General features: G+C 40.0%; 1 protein-coding gene across 3 annotated transcripts in view; it reads left to right on the top strand.

The window, feature by feature from the left end:
* Positions 1-16,972, top strand: part of TACC2 (transforming acidic coiled-coil containing protein 2) — a 129,538-nt gene that overhangs the window by 80,967 nt on the left and 31,599 nt on the right. For all 3 annotated transcript variants that reach the window (XM_055801737.1, XM_027795457.2, XM_055801748.1), the window contains 3 exons: positions 4,102-4,265; positions 11,819-13,136; positions 16,585-16,620. In XM_055801737.1, the coding sequence (XP_055657712.1) occupies positions 4,102-4,265; positions 11,819-13,136; positions 16,585-16,620 (1,518 nt within the window). The remainder of the gene's footprint in view (positions 1-4,101; positions 4,266-11,818; positions 13,137-16,584; positions 16,621-16,972) is intronic.

Raw genomic sequence — 16,972 nt, 5'->3', positions numbered from 1 at the left:
CAGACTGGTCCTGGAGATTCAGACTTCGCACTTGAGCGCTCCATCTCCACAACATTATGAGCTGGGGCCAGCAAATAAGTTCTCTATCTCTAAAAGCCATGAGTGCCATCTTGTTACAGATTTTTTATTAGTTAGAATTAATTAACCACATTTGTTTTCATAGAAACACATTTGATTTTATAGAGTTATTTTAATAGGAATATAGAGTTATAAGAAATCTTTTAATGAAACTTGTATTTGTACAGCAACAGCTGCTATGGAATCCTCTGTACAGCCCCGTACCAAGGCCGGAGGAATTGGTCAGAATCACCTAGTAGGAATGTTTAGAACTTAGATAACAGACTTAAGATTCAAGATAATTGTTTATATGTAACCTAGGAGAATGTACTAAAGTGTCAAAATGTAGAATTAATGGGAACTGGGGAGAGTCGAGTGAAGCAACTCGTAGTTACCTGCCAAGAAACAGTTACCTTAAGTAAAAAATAATTCCGGCAGGGGGAGATCACGACCACCAACTCATGGACCACCTACCCAAATAATACCCCAGACCCATTTCCAGACCTTTCTAACCTTTACTGCGCAGAATCGGATATGGGAGGAGAGTATGTTAATGATTTTTGGGAAATACTGTGTTTATGCATGAATATTTAATGAATATGTATGAACGAGTTCTATATAAGCTATATGATTTTGAAACTTGGTGTGCTTTGGTCGTGAGAGGACTCACTCACGCACCGGGCCGTTAATAAAGAAGTGTCTGCTTATCTACATCACATTGGTGTTGATAAGTTCTTCATTCCGAGGTTTCAGTAACAATTTCATCCTGCTTCATCCTTGGCTGGAGCATCAAAATAATATTGTAGATGATACAAAGGGCTCTTCCTTTCGTGAGAGCCTGCCCACAGCTGGATCCATGGTGGCTGCTCCTTGTGCAGCCTTGCGTCGGTGCCAATTCTCACGGCATATCACAGTTTGGCAATCTGTTTTACACCGTGAGCTTTGCAGCAGCATTATTTTTTTTGTTGTTCTGTGTATTCCCTGTATTTCTCAGAGAAGAGACATTATGAATAGAACTGGCTGAAATATGTAATTTCCTTTTCACAGGATATCCTGTTGTTCTGGGAAAATCTTTTCTTACTGTTTGAAAGTAGGACTGTAGTCTTAAGAGAAGTATCCTATGCAAGAGAGACCATCCGTATTTTCACTAAGGAATACAGAACACAGGACCTAATTTTTCCAGGATATATGTAATGTAGACCTTGTAGCATAGTCCTGGTATGTGCTTCCAGGCTTTATGCCCTCTCCCAGATCCCAGGCTGTGATAAGGAACATTTTTCTGGTATCGAGCTTTCTTTGTTAACCACCAGCATGATTGCTTCTTATAACAAATGCAGCAGCATTTGGGTTACAGTTAAGACAGTTCTTGATTATACTGCTGCTTATGGAGGGGTGCAGCTGAAAATTAGGAGTACTGCATCAGAATCTTTTGGGGATTATTAAATACTAGCAAAACAAAGCCTTGGGCTGGAGCTCAGGCACCACAACTGACTGTCCATGGACTTGAGATGTTCTTTAGAATGGAAGCTCATACAATGAATAAAAGAGAACAGACATTTCTCTTTACTTCAAATGCTTATGCCCACCTCATCCAAGGAAGAGACCAAGTAAACAAAGGTAGCTCATTTAAAAGGGAGCTAAACATGTGCAGAGTTTTTCCACCATTTAAATAAAAGAGGACACAGAATTGCTCCATCAAACCAGTTTGACAACGCAGTTACAAACACAAGTAGGACATGAAAATAGAGATATTTTTTTGTCAGTTTCTGTTATATTACAGGTATATGTATATTTACTGTATATGTTATATGGGCTATACAGACAATTTGGAAAGAAGAGTCTAAATGTTGTTCTGTCAGTATTACAGAGCAAAACTTTGAGTTCAAAATGAAGAGAGTAAAACACTGATTAAATATAGCACAATGAAGAATTATCGTGAAAGCCTAAGAGGTATGAATTACCTTTCATTTTGTTGGTTTAGATGGTAACTTCATAGGTTTATTTTTATGACACAAGAGTCACCTATCTGCTGGGAGGATATCACACAACTCTGTTTCTCTTAGATTCTTCAACTTAAAGTTTCCTCAACTGGCTCTGTGGAAGGAGGAGAAAGCGTTATTTTGTTGAATACCTATTGTGCAGCTTTATTTATAGAAGCTCTTTGCAGCTAGCTGTTCTTAAGCTTAAAATATTTTGAACTTAAAACATGGTGCATCTTTGAAGGGACATAATTTAAAAGCTGCAGCCTACCTCTTCCAGTGTGACTGTTTTGTGGCCTGATGACTGAGTGTGGTTTAAACAATGACACAAAGAAGGTATTTTGGGGAGCTGCAGCAACAGATATAATCAAAAGCCAGGCATGCTATTTTTGAGCAGTTCCTCAGGCAGTGATGTAAGTTTTTTTTGGAAAAAAAAAAAGTCTCTAAAAATCCCTGAGGCAAATCTCTGAAGCTATTTAGCTAGTAGAAATCCTTTTGCTTTGCATAGGAGTAGAGGTGATGAAACGGGTTGGTGCTGAGCCGTGGCGTGGCCCTGATGGTGTGCAGGGAGGTGGGAGCTCATTGGGATTCTGCGGAGGCAGCTGGGGAGAATCAGGTCCAGTGAGCTCCTCAAGTTCTCAGGGGTGACTCTGAGGTCTTTTCTTCCCCAGCTCACCAAAAGCTTCATGCTATGATAGATTTAGGCAAATGTAATCAAATGCAAATCCTGTACTTGTACTTCTGACATCGAGCTGCTTAAAATAATCGTGAGCTTCAAGAAACCAAACAGAATGTGGCAGCTCAGAGTTGTCTTTTAACTTGAACAAAACGAGAGAAGTCCTTGATTGAGGATGGCTTGTAGAGTGCTTCTGGGGGATGAAATGGTTTTCCATTTCATGGCAAATTTTGTCCCTGTTGCACTGGCATGCGGAATGTGGACAGCCGTGAGGAGCAGTGGAGACTACAGCTGTGCACGCAATCATGGATAGAGGCAAATCAGTCCTGTCCTTTCAGAAACCGGCGTAGTCAATTAACTTTATTACAGACCAGCAGCAAAAATCTGCATCTGACCAACAGACATGCTTATTGAACATATATTGAACATATGTTGAGTGCATATTGAATATGGCACTGTTGTTACTGCATTAATTGTTCCCAAAGGCTTCAAGAAGAAATGTTTATAAGCTAAAATTTGGTCTTGGTTCGGTTTAAGAACAAACGAGAACTCTGGTTTTCAGATCTAGAACAGTTTCCTAGCACTGTACTCCTGTAGGAGCAGATGGTACAGTTGCTGCCTTTCAAGCCTGCATTTCATTTCAATGGCTCCATTTTGGGTGCTGCCGTTTCCTTGCTGGGCTGGCACCAACCCACTGGGGCCCGGTGGGGTTTGTGCCCCTGTGAGCACATGGTGCTGCAAAACGATTGTTGATAATATGAGGACTCTGCATTTTACAGGTTGTCTTACCTTGTGTAAATACCATACACTTACCGTTTGAAAAGGGCTAGGGTAAAATTCTGCTAAAAATAGAATGTAGTACTTCTGTGGGAGAAGGATACACAACCATTTGCTGCACCTGGCATCTCCATGTCTGCTTTCTCACCTGTAGGAGCACACACAGAAATTTGATGCTATTTTAGATGATTTTTTTTTGATGAAGCTATGAAAGTCTCTTGAGATGGTCCTATTTATTTATTTTAGTTGATTTAGGTACGCTTGTGCCAAGGAGAGTTTTAGAGACTGACACAGGAGTGTCAGTGTTGTCTGTGTGGTTGAGCCACCTTCACACTGGAAAGCAGGCTTTGCAGGGTGGATTTATTTCCAAGTGTGTGTTCAGTTTTGCAACACAAAGAATTCATAATTGACATAAATACTTGGATATGGAGAAGACCATACCCATGATATTCTGCTCTGGATACTGTAGTGTCAAATCTCCTTTGGGAAATACAGAGGTAGCCTGGTAGCTGAGGTCTATGCCATCAGCTCAGAAAGCCCTGCATTTCCAAATACGACCCGCAAACATCAGTCTTCAGTCTGCTCACTAGTCTCTCATTTGATTTTCACCAGGAGCTCTGACTCTGAAGAAGCATTTGAGACCCCGGAGTCCACTACACCAGTAAAGGCACCACCTTCACCTCCGCAGCCACCCCCTGAAGCAGCAGCGGCAGCAGCAGTTGTAGCAGACATAGCTGAACAAGAAATAAAACCCCAGCTGCCCTCGGAAGACACAGGTAATGAGCATGTAATGAGCAGGACAGCTTATTAAGGAAGGTGAAGCTGCAGGGAGATGTTTCTGTAAGCACAGGCAAGGAACTGATGCTAATAAAATTCCTTCTGCAAGATAAGTTTGTGTGTGCTGGGAGTAATGCGTGCTGGGAGGGAAAACCCTGTTGCCTCTTGGAATAAAGTACTGGAGAATCTGTCCATTACATTTGATAAATATTAAAGGTAAGAGGAGCTTTCTAGAAAAACCTTTCTTCCTTTGGATCAAACTTCATCCTGCAGGATCTTTACAGAGTCAGATGAGTAGGAAAAGCAGGTATGAGATACCAATGCAGCTACCTGGGTGAGCACTGTTAACTGACAATTAACAAAACGTTATGTTCAAAAGTATTGTCACCTGAAACAGAAGGTGAACAAAAAGCCCGTTAGAACAGTAGAAATACTGATACTAGCTATATAGAAGGGATATGGGAGTATGTGTGAATGTATGTATAATATATGTACATAAAAATTGGTATATACTGGGAAAATAGCCTTTAAAAAGGGACTATTACATTTTAAAAACCAAAGAAATCCTTTCCCTCCAAAAAGCGGTCTTTGTTCTCCAAACTGAATAATGGAATATAAGGGAGTACAAAGCACTGTTAGCCCAGAATAGCTTTGTTTGGGCTTTCGGGTGACAGCTCAACAGTTTAAGATTGAATTCCTTATTATGCTGTCTTTTTTCCATCTGAAAGTCAAGTCATCTCGATCACCTGGATAAATTATATGAAAGTGATTTTATCCTCAGCAGACTAAAGCTCACTTATATTTCATTTGGAAAGGTGCATATATAGCATTTTCAGGCAGTATTTTAAAACATCCATTTCCACTTTAGAAGTGACTGTTTAGCAGCAGGCAATATGATGTCCAAGGCTGGTGTGTGTATTATAAAGGCTGTCCAGCTTTGACTTAAACCTTTGAGAAAGTAACTACTAAGTTTCACAAATGTCTTGAGCCACTTAAAGCGTTGCTGGGAGTTATGCATTAAGGAATGCTATTTTAAGATCATGATTTATGAAACAAGTTTATAAGAACCTAGAAAGTTGTTCAACAAACTGATTTGACACAATAAAAATGAAATATTGGGACATCCTGACATGTTTTTCTTTCTGCTGTTGCAGTTCCTTCTTCATTGTAGGAAAACATGTTACTCATTCTCCATCTTCTTTCCTTTTTCTCATCTTTTGCAATCTAATGATTAGGAAGTAAGTGCTGAGAGAACAAAAGAATGCATATGCTAAACAGGATTGGAGTGTGGTTTTAATTACTGCAGTAGATTATCTTCAAACCCTTGATTACACATGTGTTTCCCTGGCACATGTGATTCTTGTCTCCCTACATCCCAGATCTCCCCCTCCTTTCTTTCAGATATTTCTGAAGAAAGGTAGGAAACCGAATATATCTATTCATAGCCAGTGTGAACTGTACTGAAGGCCATTACATGGCAGAGATGAAAGCATTTCATTTGCAAATAAGATCTGTCCATGGGAGGCAAGTTACCACAAACAGAACTATGTTCAGCATTCCAAAATTATGCAAAATGCGGTTATACAACAGGGTATTTGTTTGAGAGAAAGACGTGTAATGCAGAAAAAATCCAAATGTAGGAGGGCAACACAAAGCATTCATTTGCTTTGGAAATCTTTAGAAGAAAATAATAATATTAAGACTATAGCTTAGGTGTTTGCATGCTTCTTCAGAAACGTGAACAGCTAAACGTTTTGTACCTTATAAACCATTTGAGTAACAGTTATTTTGTAGTTTATTTACCTCATAGGTTATGCATGTGACTGCACACAAAGGGAATGAGTCCCTTCCTAGGGGGTTACGGGCAGCTGAAGCAGAGTTCCTCGGTGGTCCCATACAGCTAAACACATCGGTTTCAGTACAAGAGTAAGGAATACGGGCACCCGGAGAGCCGGGCACACGCAGGGAGAGGCAGCAACATCCAGCTGGGCTGCTGGTTCACCAGCTGCGGGGCTTTGTCTTCTACATGAGGCTGGTGACGGAGCGTGTGTTTGGGTGGAAGGAGGAAGCATAGTAAGTGTTTAAAGGATTATTTCATCTATATCTGATAATAATTACTCACGCAGATGGCTGCAGTTGTGCTGCATGATATCATTAGCGCAACAGCTGGACCCTGCTGCAGAAAAGCCAAGAAGAGAGTTTTTAATTAGGTTGACTTCAACACCAGCTTAATAAATATGATGAAAGTGAAATATAGCTAGACTCATCCTGGGTTTGCGCCAGCTCCTGGTGGGGTAAAACCTGCTGCATGGCTCGAGTCCATCAGCAGTAGAGCAGAAGAGGGGAGTCAGTCAGCAGGCGAGTCTGGAGGGCAAGTAGTGACAGAGCTGTATGGAAACTACCTGTGAACCCCAGAAAGTGTCACTAATGAGCCCCTCCATTCCTCCTTAAATACTGTTGTGTGGAGCATGGGTTTTACTCTCAAGGTAAATAACTTTGAGGCTGCTTTTTATTTTTTTAGTAATATTATTTTGGTAGTATTTTAAATTATTGTTGCGTGCTCATCAGCTTCTCTTAACACCATCCTTTTGTCCTTGTTCCAGCCCCCTGAGCACCAGAAAGTACCCCAAGCCCTTTCTTCCAAATACTCCCTGTTTCTGGCCAGGAATTCCTGCCCAGGCAGGGGCCTTTCCTCTTCCCCCCACCCTCCACCTTCCCCAATTGATTAGTGAATTCAGATTATATACACAGGGGAGATGTGGGAGCTGGATGCATTACAGCCCACTGATCAGGACGGGGGACCGATATTCAGGTCCTTCTTGTGCCGGGGAAATCGAGGTCACGCTTTCCAGCAGAGAGATGATGACCCACCCAGACAAAAACAAACTGAATTTTTGGTATGGAAAACATTCTTCTTCAGTGTTTTTGCTTTTGAAGCCTGGCAGGGAAAAATTGAAAATAAACTATATATACAAAGTTTTCTCCCAGAATGAGAGCAGTATTTTTACAGAATTTTTTTTTTGGAAAGCACTACTAATTGATTTCCTAACTTCAAAGGCTTCTCATAACAAGCAGGAACTTGAAATACAGTGTTTCAAAATTTCTAATATTAGGTAATTCCAATTCCTATATGCTTTCAACAAAGTGTACTCTTCTCCCAAGTTATTTTCTTGTAACAGAGTATGTGGGGTGCATGCTGTATGCGTTTTCCAAGAGTTTGTTTGCTTTTCTCTAGAAAACAGAACTAAAATTTAATTTCTTCTGTATTTGCTTTATTAAATCTTGTTAAATTTTGTTTCTAAGCCTTTCAAAATAGTGTTTCATTCTGTTTCCAGCTCAGCAGTGTTATGGCTTATTTTCAACCTGTTCAGTTTCGCTTTGTTTTAGAGATACTTCAACAAAGAAGAAAGTGCTCAGCTGTCCTAGTGCACAGTGCAGCTCCACCACTAGAAGAATGAGTTATAATTTAAAGACAAAAATATTTTTAAATAGCTGGAAGTACTTCATATGTTCTAACTCCTTAATATATTTTCATTATTTATTAAGATATAGTTCAAATTCAGATTCAGTAAGCTCATAGCTTGGTGCAGCTATTTCTTTTCCTTTAAAATATCTTTAAAACAAATCTGAAGTTCTGTAGTTTTTGGAAATGTTTCTTTTTGTGAATGCATCCTGGGAAAGCATACTACCTTTGCTGTGGTACGGGGTACCCAGGGTGCTGCACCCTGTCCCACTGGTACCGCAGTGCTCAGAGGCGGTGTAAGGCACAGAAAGGCTCCACGGGTGAGGAAGGGATCGGTGGTACTGCATCAAAATGAAACAGTTCTGCCCTTGCCGTGCCTACTTGTACAACTACTGCCACTGAGTTTCTTAATTTCTTTCCTAAGGCTGTAAAAAGACGTAAATCCTAATACCCATCCTGGTCTGAATCTGAGTGCCTCCTATCCTTTCATATTCAATATAAAGCAGTGGTTGCAATTTCATTAAATTTGGTGTCAGTGGACAGTTTGGACCACATGCCTGGGATTTGTTAGTGTTCAGGTCATTTATGGATCTTTATTTAAAGAAGGCTGAGTTAAGTGAGGTATGTGTCCACCTCACTGTTCTTGTGGGACATCGAAGCTTTACTAGGATCTGAAGTGCCATCAAAATCTTGGTATTTTGTAATGTACACAAAAAGATTTCTGCAGTTGACTAGAAAAGCTTTCTGATAATTTTTTTTATTCCTTTTATTGATACTAACAACGAAAATCTGTTTTGTTTATTGATGCAAACAGCCTTATAATATCTTTCTAGCAACTTTTGCTTCTGCCATAATAGGTGACAGGTGAAAATGCCAAGCAATAAACATGTCACAGAACTCTCATTGAGAAGTCTTATCACCTCAGTACAAGAAGTCTGGGGTTTTTTGTTGCTGGTTTTGGTTTTCAGACATGTTTTTCATGTTTTTCTGAAATCAAAGGAATTTACTTGTGGAAGGAACAGAACTTGGACCTTCTTTTTAGTGAATGGAATAGGAGGGGGTTTTCAGGGATTGCCTCTTTTTTATGGCAATGTAAGTTTCCTGCTATCACTCCTGTTCTTGGAATGCTTTATAAAACTTAATGTCTACCTATGGGCAGCTCTTACCAAGATAAATTGTGGGCGACTGTCAGTGCCAATAAAAGGTGTAATGTAAACCTTATTTAAAATGTTGTGCTGGCTTCTGTCTAGGGCAAGTCCTGCCTTAATTTTCATAGCTTGTGTTGTAGTTCCTTTGCAGTCAAATTGCGTTTTAATGAAATACCGTAATTGGTAATACTTATTTGCTTAATTCTGTAATGTAAAAGGACAAATGGTACTGCTTTCCACATAGGCTGTTAATGTCAGGAAAGAATGGTCTTCATATCTCTTTTGTAGTAATAAAGCCATGCTGGTTTGTGATTGTAAGTACTGTTCATACCTTCCTTTCCAGCATTTCTGCTGTTACTAGCATTGAGCCAATTCTGTTGTAGTGCCAGAAGAGTCTAACAGCAGCATTTCACTTCTACCAAAAGCAATGTTTTCTGATACAGTTTCACATATTGTTTCATAAAGAAACAATAAAAATACCACATCAGCCAGTCGAATGACACTCTGCAGAAATCTATAAGTAAAGGATTTGACTAGGAGAAAGTTGTGAAATAAGCAATTGAAGAATATTAAAGCTCTGCATTATGTGGAACACAGCAAATTTGAATACTGTTTTGCTTTGAGTAGCTGGAAAGCTTTGTACACTCTCTTTGCTGCTGTGATGCATCCCTAACCTCAGCTCTACCGTGCCTGTTATTTACAGTCCAAGTCCTGCAGGGCATTGGTTTATTTTATTTTATTTAAATGTGTGTTAGTACTGACTTTGAACAAGGGACCTCAATCCTGTTGAGGCCTCTGGTGCATGCTGGAATGAAAACAGTGCGTAATTGCAGATGACTTCTTGTTCAAATCCCTCTTTCATTTCATGCTGACCTACATTTGTACTTGGCTGACATACTAGAGCTACGCCAGTGTTTATTGTAATGTATTCCTGATAAGTGTCTTCCATTCCCATTTCAGTGTATAGATTAGTCTAATGCTGGAATTTTATGGCATTCTTTGAGTCCCCTTAGCAGAAGTCCCATCAGCGTCAGAAAGTGAAGTGTGTGTGAGGTGAGCACCAGCTTGGCTGGCAAATCAAGTCTAATTAATGACCTCCCAGCCAGGCTGAAACCAAGCCCAACCCAGTGGAGATTAAGGAGAAAAATAAACTGTCTTGAAGTCCTGCCATGTTATTAGCATTCATTTAGCAGAAAAACACATTAAAATATTATTTTAAATGGTGTAACTTAGTAAACTTTTGCAGTCTTAAAAGACAAACTGTGTAGCTGTCATTCTCTGGGAATATGTGGTGCCACTCTAAGGTACTGCTTTGGGAAACCTGTCCAGTTTCTGTAAATCCTTTCCGTCCATACGTAACAATTCTTGTAATCTCTGTGCAGACATATGACTTCCTCTGAAACAAAGGAAAAATGTTTTTTTCTGTTCTTAATTCGTTCATAGCTTCTGACTAAAAGTAATTATGATTGTCTGTATTGCTTTTATCAACAACATTAATGAACGTTAGGTGGGCAAAATGGGAATTACTTTGCAAACCATGTCAGGGTTGTAATGAAAAAGATGTGTAGAAATGTCTCTGAAACTATTTAAGGATGAGCAAAGCATTCATTTTTGTTTGACTGTTTTTCTTTATAATCGTGTAATAATAATAAAAAAAAAGACAACATGAAGAATGCTGTGTTGCTTCAATAGGAAGCACTGGGGCGTTTTGCTCCAGTACATACAGTGAGAGCTCAGAGCAGCTGGCTTACCCCAGCTTGAACTGTGAGCTGGAGAGATTTCACAGACCTCCGGTACCCTGGTGGGGACATGCACACGTAGGCAGAGGTGACTGTGTGACATTCAGATAAGAAGCATTACAATAACAGCAGGAACAAACCATATTTGGGATTTGTAAAACATTTGAGTAATCAACTTTAATGAGCTGGAAGGCAGCAAGGGCCATCATCTTAATCCATTCTTAACTATCTATTTTCTGGGTTTTTTTGATGTGCACTGTACCTTTTTCTACTTTGTCCCATGTAGCTATTATATCCCAAGTCAGGAGACTTCTAGAAATCATTTTAAGGTTCTATTCAATATGCAAATCTTTGATTGCAATGAAAAGCTGCTCAGATGAACAGTTTTAGTGTATGATCCTCTCTATCAAATTTTCTTTTCATCAATGAGTTAGAACTACACTTGGAGAAATCTGTTTTAAATATCTATGGGGAGCTTCTAGTGGTCCTTTTAAAGGAAAATTTTCAATTGACAATGTTAGTTTGGTTCTCTAATTGACTGATTTTTTTACCTTTACCATAATTTGTTTAATATGAAATTCACAGTGATTCATGTCTCATTATAAACTTGGAATTATGAGGACAAAGTAAGTGTATTGACTGCTTGGGGCAGATAGAGGAGTGGCATTGATGGGCTGTGGAGATGTTCCCATGTTCCTCTGGGAAAACTGGCAAAAATAGCACATGGGAAACAAAACTTAAGATCCACATGTAATAGCTGAAGTACCAGTCAATTGCCAGGGTATTAACTGCATAAGACCTCTGACACAATTCTGCAAACTCTTTGTAATAGTAGAAAACAGGAGTAATAAAGTGGTGTTCAGTTTCTCTGGTGTTTGGCATATTTAGCATGTTTTGGTAATATCTACCCCTTTAACTAAGAGGTGCTCCAGAGGCTATTGCAAATACGTATTTTGTGTTTTCATGAAACTTGCCTTGAATCCTTTTCTGGGGAGAACAGAACTATTTTTTCTTTTAATCTAGTTCATGTATTGGAAATGTTGCTGTGGTTTCTATGTCCTTTAGTCATTGCTTAGCCCATTTGTATGATTTTAACCCTGGGGTTTTTTATCACTTGTAACATTAGATCATATTAAAACTTATTAAGCTCCAGTTTTAAAAATGTGTTTAAAATTCACTGAGTTTTCTGTTTGTTCCCACAGGATTATGTCCAGAAGCTGTACCTGTAACTGATGTGTCACACAGCGAATCGGTTGAAGAAAGCCCTTTCCGTCCCCCTTCCCATTCTTTTTCCACTGTCTTCGACGAGGACAAGCCAATAGCCAGCAGTGGAACTTACAACTTGGACTTCGATAATATTGAGCTGGTTGATTCTCTCCATGCCTTAGGACCGAGCTCTCCAGAATCGAAGAATCGTGACCCCAAAGCAAATGTTCGAAGAAAATCTACCGATTCAGTCCCAGTTTCCAAATCTACATTGTCTCGCTCTCTTAGCTTGCAAGCTAGTGATTTTGATGGAGCATCTTATCTTGGCAACAGTGAGACATTAGCGCCAGCAGCAGATGTGTATGGTACTGGTTCAAGTAGTGCTTCTAGTACCCTTAAAAGAACAAAGAAATCCAGACCAGCTTCCTTAAAGAAGAAGCAGTCAGCAAAAAAATCTCTGGATGCTCCACTGGTAAAGGAAACGCCACAAGAACCGTCTGACCTTGGCCAAGCAGCTTGTGCCCCAGGTGAGGATAAAACAGCATCTGAAGTAAAGGCTGACTCAGAAAAGCCTGAATGTACCGAACCTTCTAAAATCTCTGCTGAGAAACAGGAGGCCCCACCTGTGCCTAAAGGATCCTACCCTTTGGATCCAGACAGTTTTGAAGGGATTAGTGCATTTAGCACTGAAGGCAGCAAAGTACAAAACTCTCCCCCTGCCAATAAGAAAACCCTACCTCTTACGACGGCACCGGAGGCTGGGGAGGTGACTCCGCCTGACACTGGAGGACAAGAAGACCCTCCAGTCAAAGGCATCGCGGTGAGGCTGGAGTTTGATTATTCTGAAGAAAAAGGGGCGAGTGAAGACCAGCAGGAGAGTACTCCTCCCAAAAAAGCAGGTAAAAAGCCTGGTGCTAAAATGCCACTACGGAGGCCAAAGACTAAAAAGTCAGTGGAAAAGCTTGACAATGCTCCAACCACACCAACCAAGTCACCCACTGATCCAAACGAAATCCCTATCACAAAAGGCTCTTACACTTTTGATATTGACAAGTGGGATGATCCCAATTTTAACCCGTTCTCATCTAGTACAAAAATGCAAGAATCTCCCAAACTGCCTCAACAAACCTACAGTTTTGAGCCAGATATGTGTGAGGACTCTATTGACCCTTTCAAGTCTTCTTCTAAGATAGCCAGCTCGCCCTCTAAATCTCCAGCTTCCTTTGAGATACCAGCCAGTGCCAATGAAACAAACGGAACTGAAGTAGACAACCTGAACAAACCTGCAAAAAAGAAGAAGACGCCACTGAAAACGTAAGTTAAAGGGCACAGGTGTTTCTAGATGAGAGGCGGCACATTCCTACCCCTTAGCACAGTTACACCCAGTTTATATTTGAATAGGGAAAGGAAGATGACATTGAGGATTAGTAGCCACACAACTGGACTCATGCTGGGGGTCTCTATGTTCTCTCCCTCAACCTGTTTCCCCAGTAGCTTGATGTTTCCAGGCCAAAGGGGAGAAACAGGGCTACATCAAGCCAGATCAGGCCACTGGTCTGGCAACTGGATTGTTGAAGTCTTGGGGCTCAGTGTAGCTTTGAATCTGATTAAGTGCAAATTTTAGCGATTTTGTGCCAAATTTTCTGTGACCTCATCTTGGGAATTTGATACTGTTTAAGATGATCAAAGTAAAGTACACACCAGTAAAGACCATTTTATGAATCACAGATTTTGAGAGTGGGATGTGAAATAGTAAGGGAATGACAAATCTCGTATTGCACACAGCAGGAAGATGGTTTTATCCAGTGATTTACGGTATTTAAAAGAAAATTACTTGAAACAGAAGAGTGCAGTACTGAAACATATTTTTTTTAAATACAAGACTAAAAAATGTGAGAATTTTCCTTTCTGTGAAAGAGGTTACAATTCTGCAGAAGGGATTAAACCTCTAGACTACTACACGTTGGGGAAATACCCAGCTTTTAGGCACAGTTGAGAAATTGCAGGATAAATTTGGTAGCTTGTTGTATTTAGATATTTGGTTAAAAACTTTAAATGGCTAGTTGCATTGATTCCATGGTTAACTTGCTGGCGTGCATGTTGCCTTATCTGTTCAGACATGGCTATTTTAAGTAGGTAATCAGTAAGTTTGTATCCGATTTATCTGAAATTGATATCCTGTGTGTATCTATAAGAAATTGTCTCAGTGCATGTCCCTTTATGGTTTAAACGTTTCAGCTAGCTAACAAAAATATGACTGAAAAATTTAAAAAGCCTGGCAATTTGAAGATGACATGGTTAATGTAAAACAGTACAAAAGATGACCTCCCTTACAGAGTGAGATGGAGATAATTCAGTTCTTGTTGAGCAACCTGCTGCCCTCAGGGTTAGAATTCACATCCTTTGCCAGGTTTGAGGAAGCTTGTGCCGTTTTTTTCTTTTTAGAGGCATTTCTGACTTACGGAAAGTATAGACAGACAACTGTGTAGTTGTTTTTTAAGGAAGACGGAAAGTATAGACAGACAACTGTGTAGTTGTTTTTTAAGGAAGAGCCTGTTATTTCTGGTGTTGCTTTTTTTTTTTTTTTTTTTGGAGATATGTCTGAAATTTAGTGGAAAATAAAATGGGAATTAAGTTAAGGTAAGCTGACATGTACTCCAGTGCCTGCAGTCCAAACTGGTCCAGTCCAAACCAAGAAGATGCAGAAGTCTGGCTGCAAGAGAGGAACAATTTGAATCTTACTGAGAAAGTGCAATGGGAGAGAAGGGAATTTTAATGTCAGCAGACCCTCAAGACTGATGTTTGCAGCCAGCCAGAGTCTCCTTGTGTCTTCTCTAGCTGCAGTGGAGTTGACAGACCCCCACTATAAACTTCTTGGGTCCACACCTCTGCTATGAATATGAGAATGGATTCCAAATTGTTAATTTAGGGGCAGCATGAGTTTACAAAGTTTGCTAAACCACGTTCATCCCTGGGGAAATCCATTGTGGGAAGGCCCTGTCCTACAGTCAGTCACAAAGTTCACTGATGGTCTTTATCATGGTGGAAGAAGTGAAACTACCCTAGAGCAGGGCTTAGAGGTCCTTAGGTCGGGAGGTTTGCAGGAATTCCCAGCCCTTGCTTGGGACTGCTTTCACTGCCGTGTGTTATGTGTCAGCTTGCTGCAGCCCCATAACCTACTTTTGCAAGTGGTTTCTAACAAAGAAGAGAATCTGCATATTAATACACTGTGCAGCCTGCAGCCATAATATTTTCTAGAAGAAAATTAGCCTGAGGCTTGTTGGAGGATGCCCGGGGAAGCAGTGGCTTTATTTGTCTCTTCCTGTCTGTGGTCTCTCTCCTCCATGAAAAGGGCTCTCGGCATGACTCCTCCATGAGGTCCAGTGCAGGAGAACCCCTTGCTGGGCAGGGAGACGGGGTGTAGGACCCTCCTTAGCAGTGCTCCCAGTGGTGGGACAGGAGGGAGAAGCCAGTGCAAAGTGCTTCAGCTCCAAGGGGCAGAAAGGAGGGTGCTTGAATTAGGAAATGATACTGTAATATACCAGGACTTTTTTAAATTAATGGACAGTTTTGCAAAGCCAGGAGTTTTTATTAGCACTGTTGAGGCATGCAGAAATAAAACTCTTACAGACCGGTTTGAAAATGTGTTCCTCCTACAGAAAGACCGCAATTTCTGGGTGAGGCGTAAGAGAGGTGAAGAAGCCAGGCATGAGTTTAAGCCATCGCTAAGCTTGTACTACTTTGAATCTGTGCCATATGGTAGTTCTTACCTGGGTTAAATCAATAAAAATAGCCAGCATTTATCCTTGAATGAAACCTGCAGCAGTCTTAAGTGTTGACCTCCATGTGAAAAGATGAGAGATGTCAGCTCGATGCAAATTACTCTCTGGTCGTATACGGAAATGCTGAGCTGTTTTGAGAGAGATCGTATTGCTCAGATGATGCTGAACAAAGAGCCGCTGATGCCTCTCAAGTGCCTGCTTATAGTCACGAGTAAAAACAGGTGCTTGTGCAGACATTGCTCTCGAAACTCTTAGGTGACTGGGGACTGTGTTCAGAAATGCAAGGTGCCAGCTTTCAAGAGCATTGCACATTAAAACAGCCAAGCAGAAGCTGCCAAACTTATGAATAGATGAAATTTTTTCTTATCCTTAATTGTTTGGCAAGGTTTGCTTCTGATTTTGGGGTAATCAATTTGTTCTGTTGAACACAAAGTTAGGTTTCAGTGAGAGGCAAAGTAGATGAGATTTAAAGAAATGTCATTTTCTCTCTTGATTTAGGTAAATGATTTGTAATGGTCAAGTAGCTTTTTCTGAACTGTTGTAACACATCAGCAGACATGACCAAACCATGCACCATGCATAACCGTGCTCTTGTCATTCAAGAGCATTTCAACATCCCATATAATAACAAATACTGTGTTTTGAAAAGAAAGCAGGTGGCTACCATCAGGGAAGGCAAGGACGGTTAGTGTGTTGAAAGGAACTTAACTCAGAGGTGTCAGCTTTGAAAATTGTGTTTTGTAAGATGAAAGCATGTCAGAAGTATAACATTGAATTTTAAAACATTGAAGGACTTGATGAATATTTTTTTTTCTCCCCATGTATTTTGCAATAAAAAGTATGGGTTAACATTATGCAGGTAGAAAATATGCATGATCAGTTTGCCATAACACATTAACATTAACAGAGTATTTGTAGGTTTATCTTTTTTGTCAGTTCCTTCTGTCTGTCTCTCTTTTTCTTTGTCTTATTTGTCTTAGGATGGTAGAAGATGTGATGTCTGTATGTTCTCTGTTGTAAGTAATTCTCAGCTAACAGCTCAACTTTCCTCTTTGATTTATGGGCTTTTTAATTTTACTGATTTATTTTGCAGCATGATCAGTTATTATTCAGCATGAAGCTTTTATGTTAACTATTTCACTTCACTGGCACATATGAAAACTGTTTTAAGTAAGATGCCTGACTGGGAATGAGTTTGAGGAATCTATTGTGTCATTATCTGTTTGCCTATCAAAGAAGATCCTCTTTTAAAAACTATATAGATTTTGTATCCTTGAGCTAAAATACGGAAGTTGTATTTCAGCCATTGTACAATCAGTCTTTTGTAAATAAATTCTTTCTCCTTAAAGGAATAAGTTATCCTAATTA

This window comes from Falco peregrinus, chromosome 1 (genome assembly GCF_023634155.1).
Source record: "Falco peregrinus isolate bFalPer1 chromosome 1, bFalPer1.pri, whole genome shotgun sequence".
Lineage (NCBI taxonomy): Eukaryota > Metazoa > Chordata > Aves > Falconiformes > Falconidae > Falco > Falco peregrinus.
The sequence above is the reverse complement of the archived record's forward strand: the minus strand, read 5'-3'. Positions and strand labels throughout refer to the sequence as shown.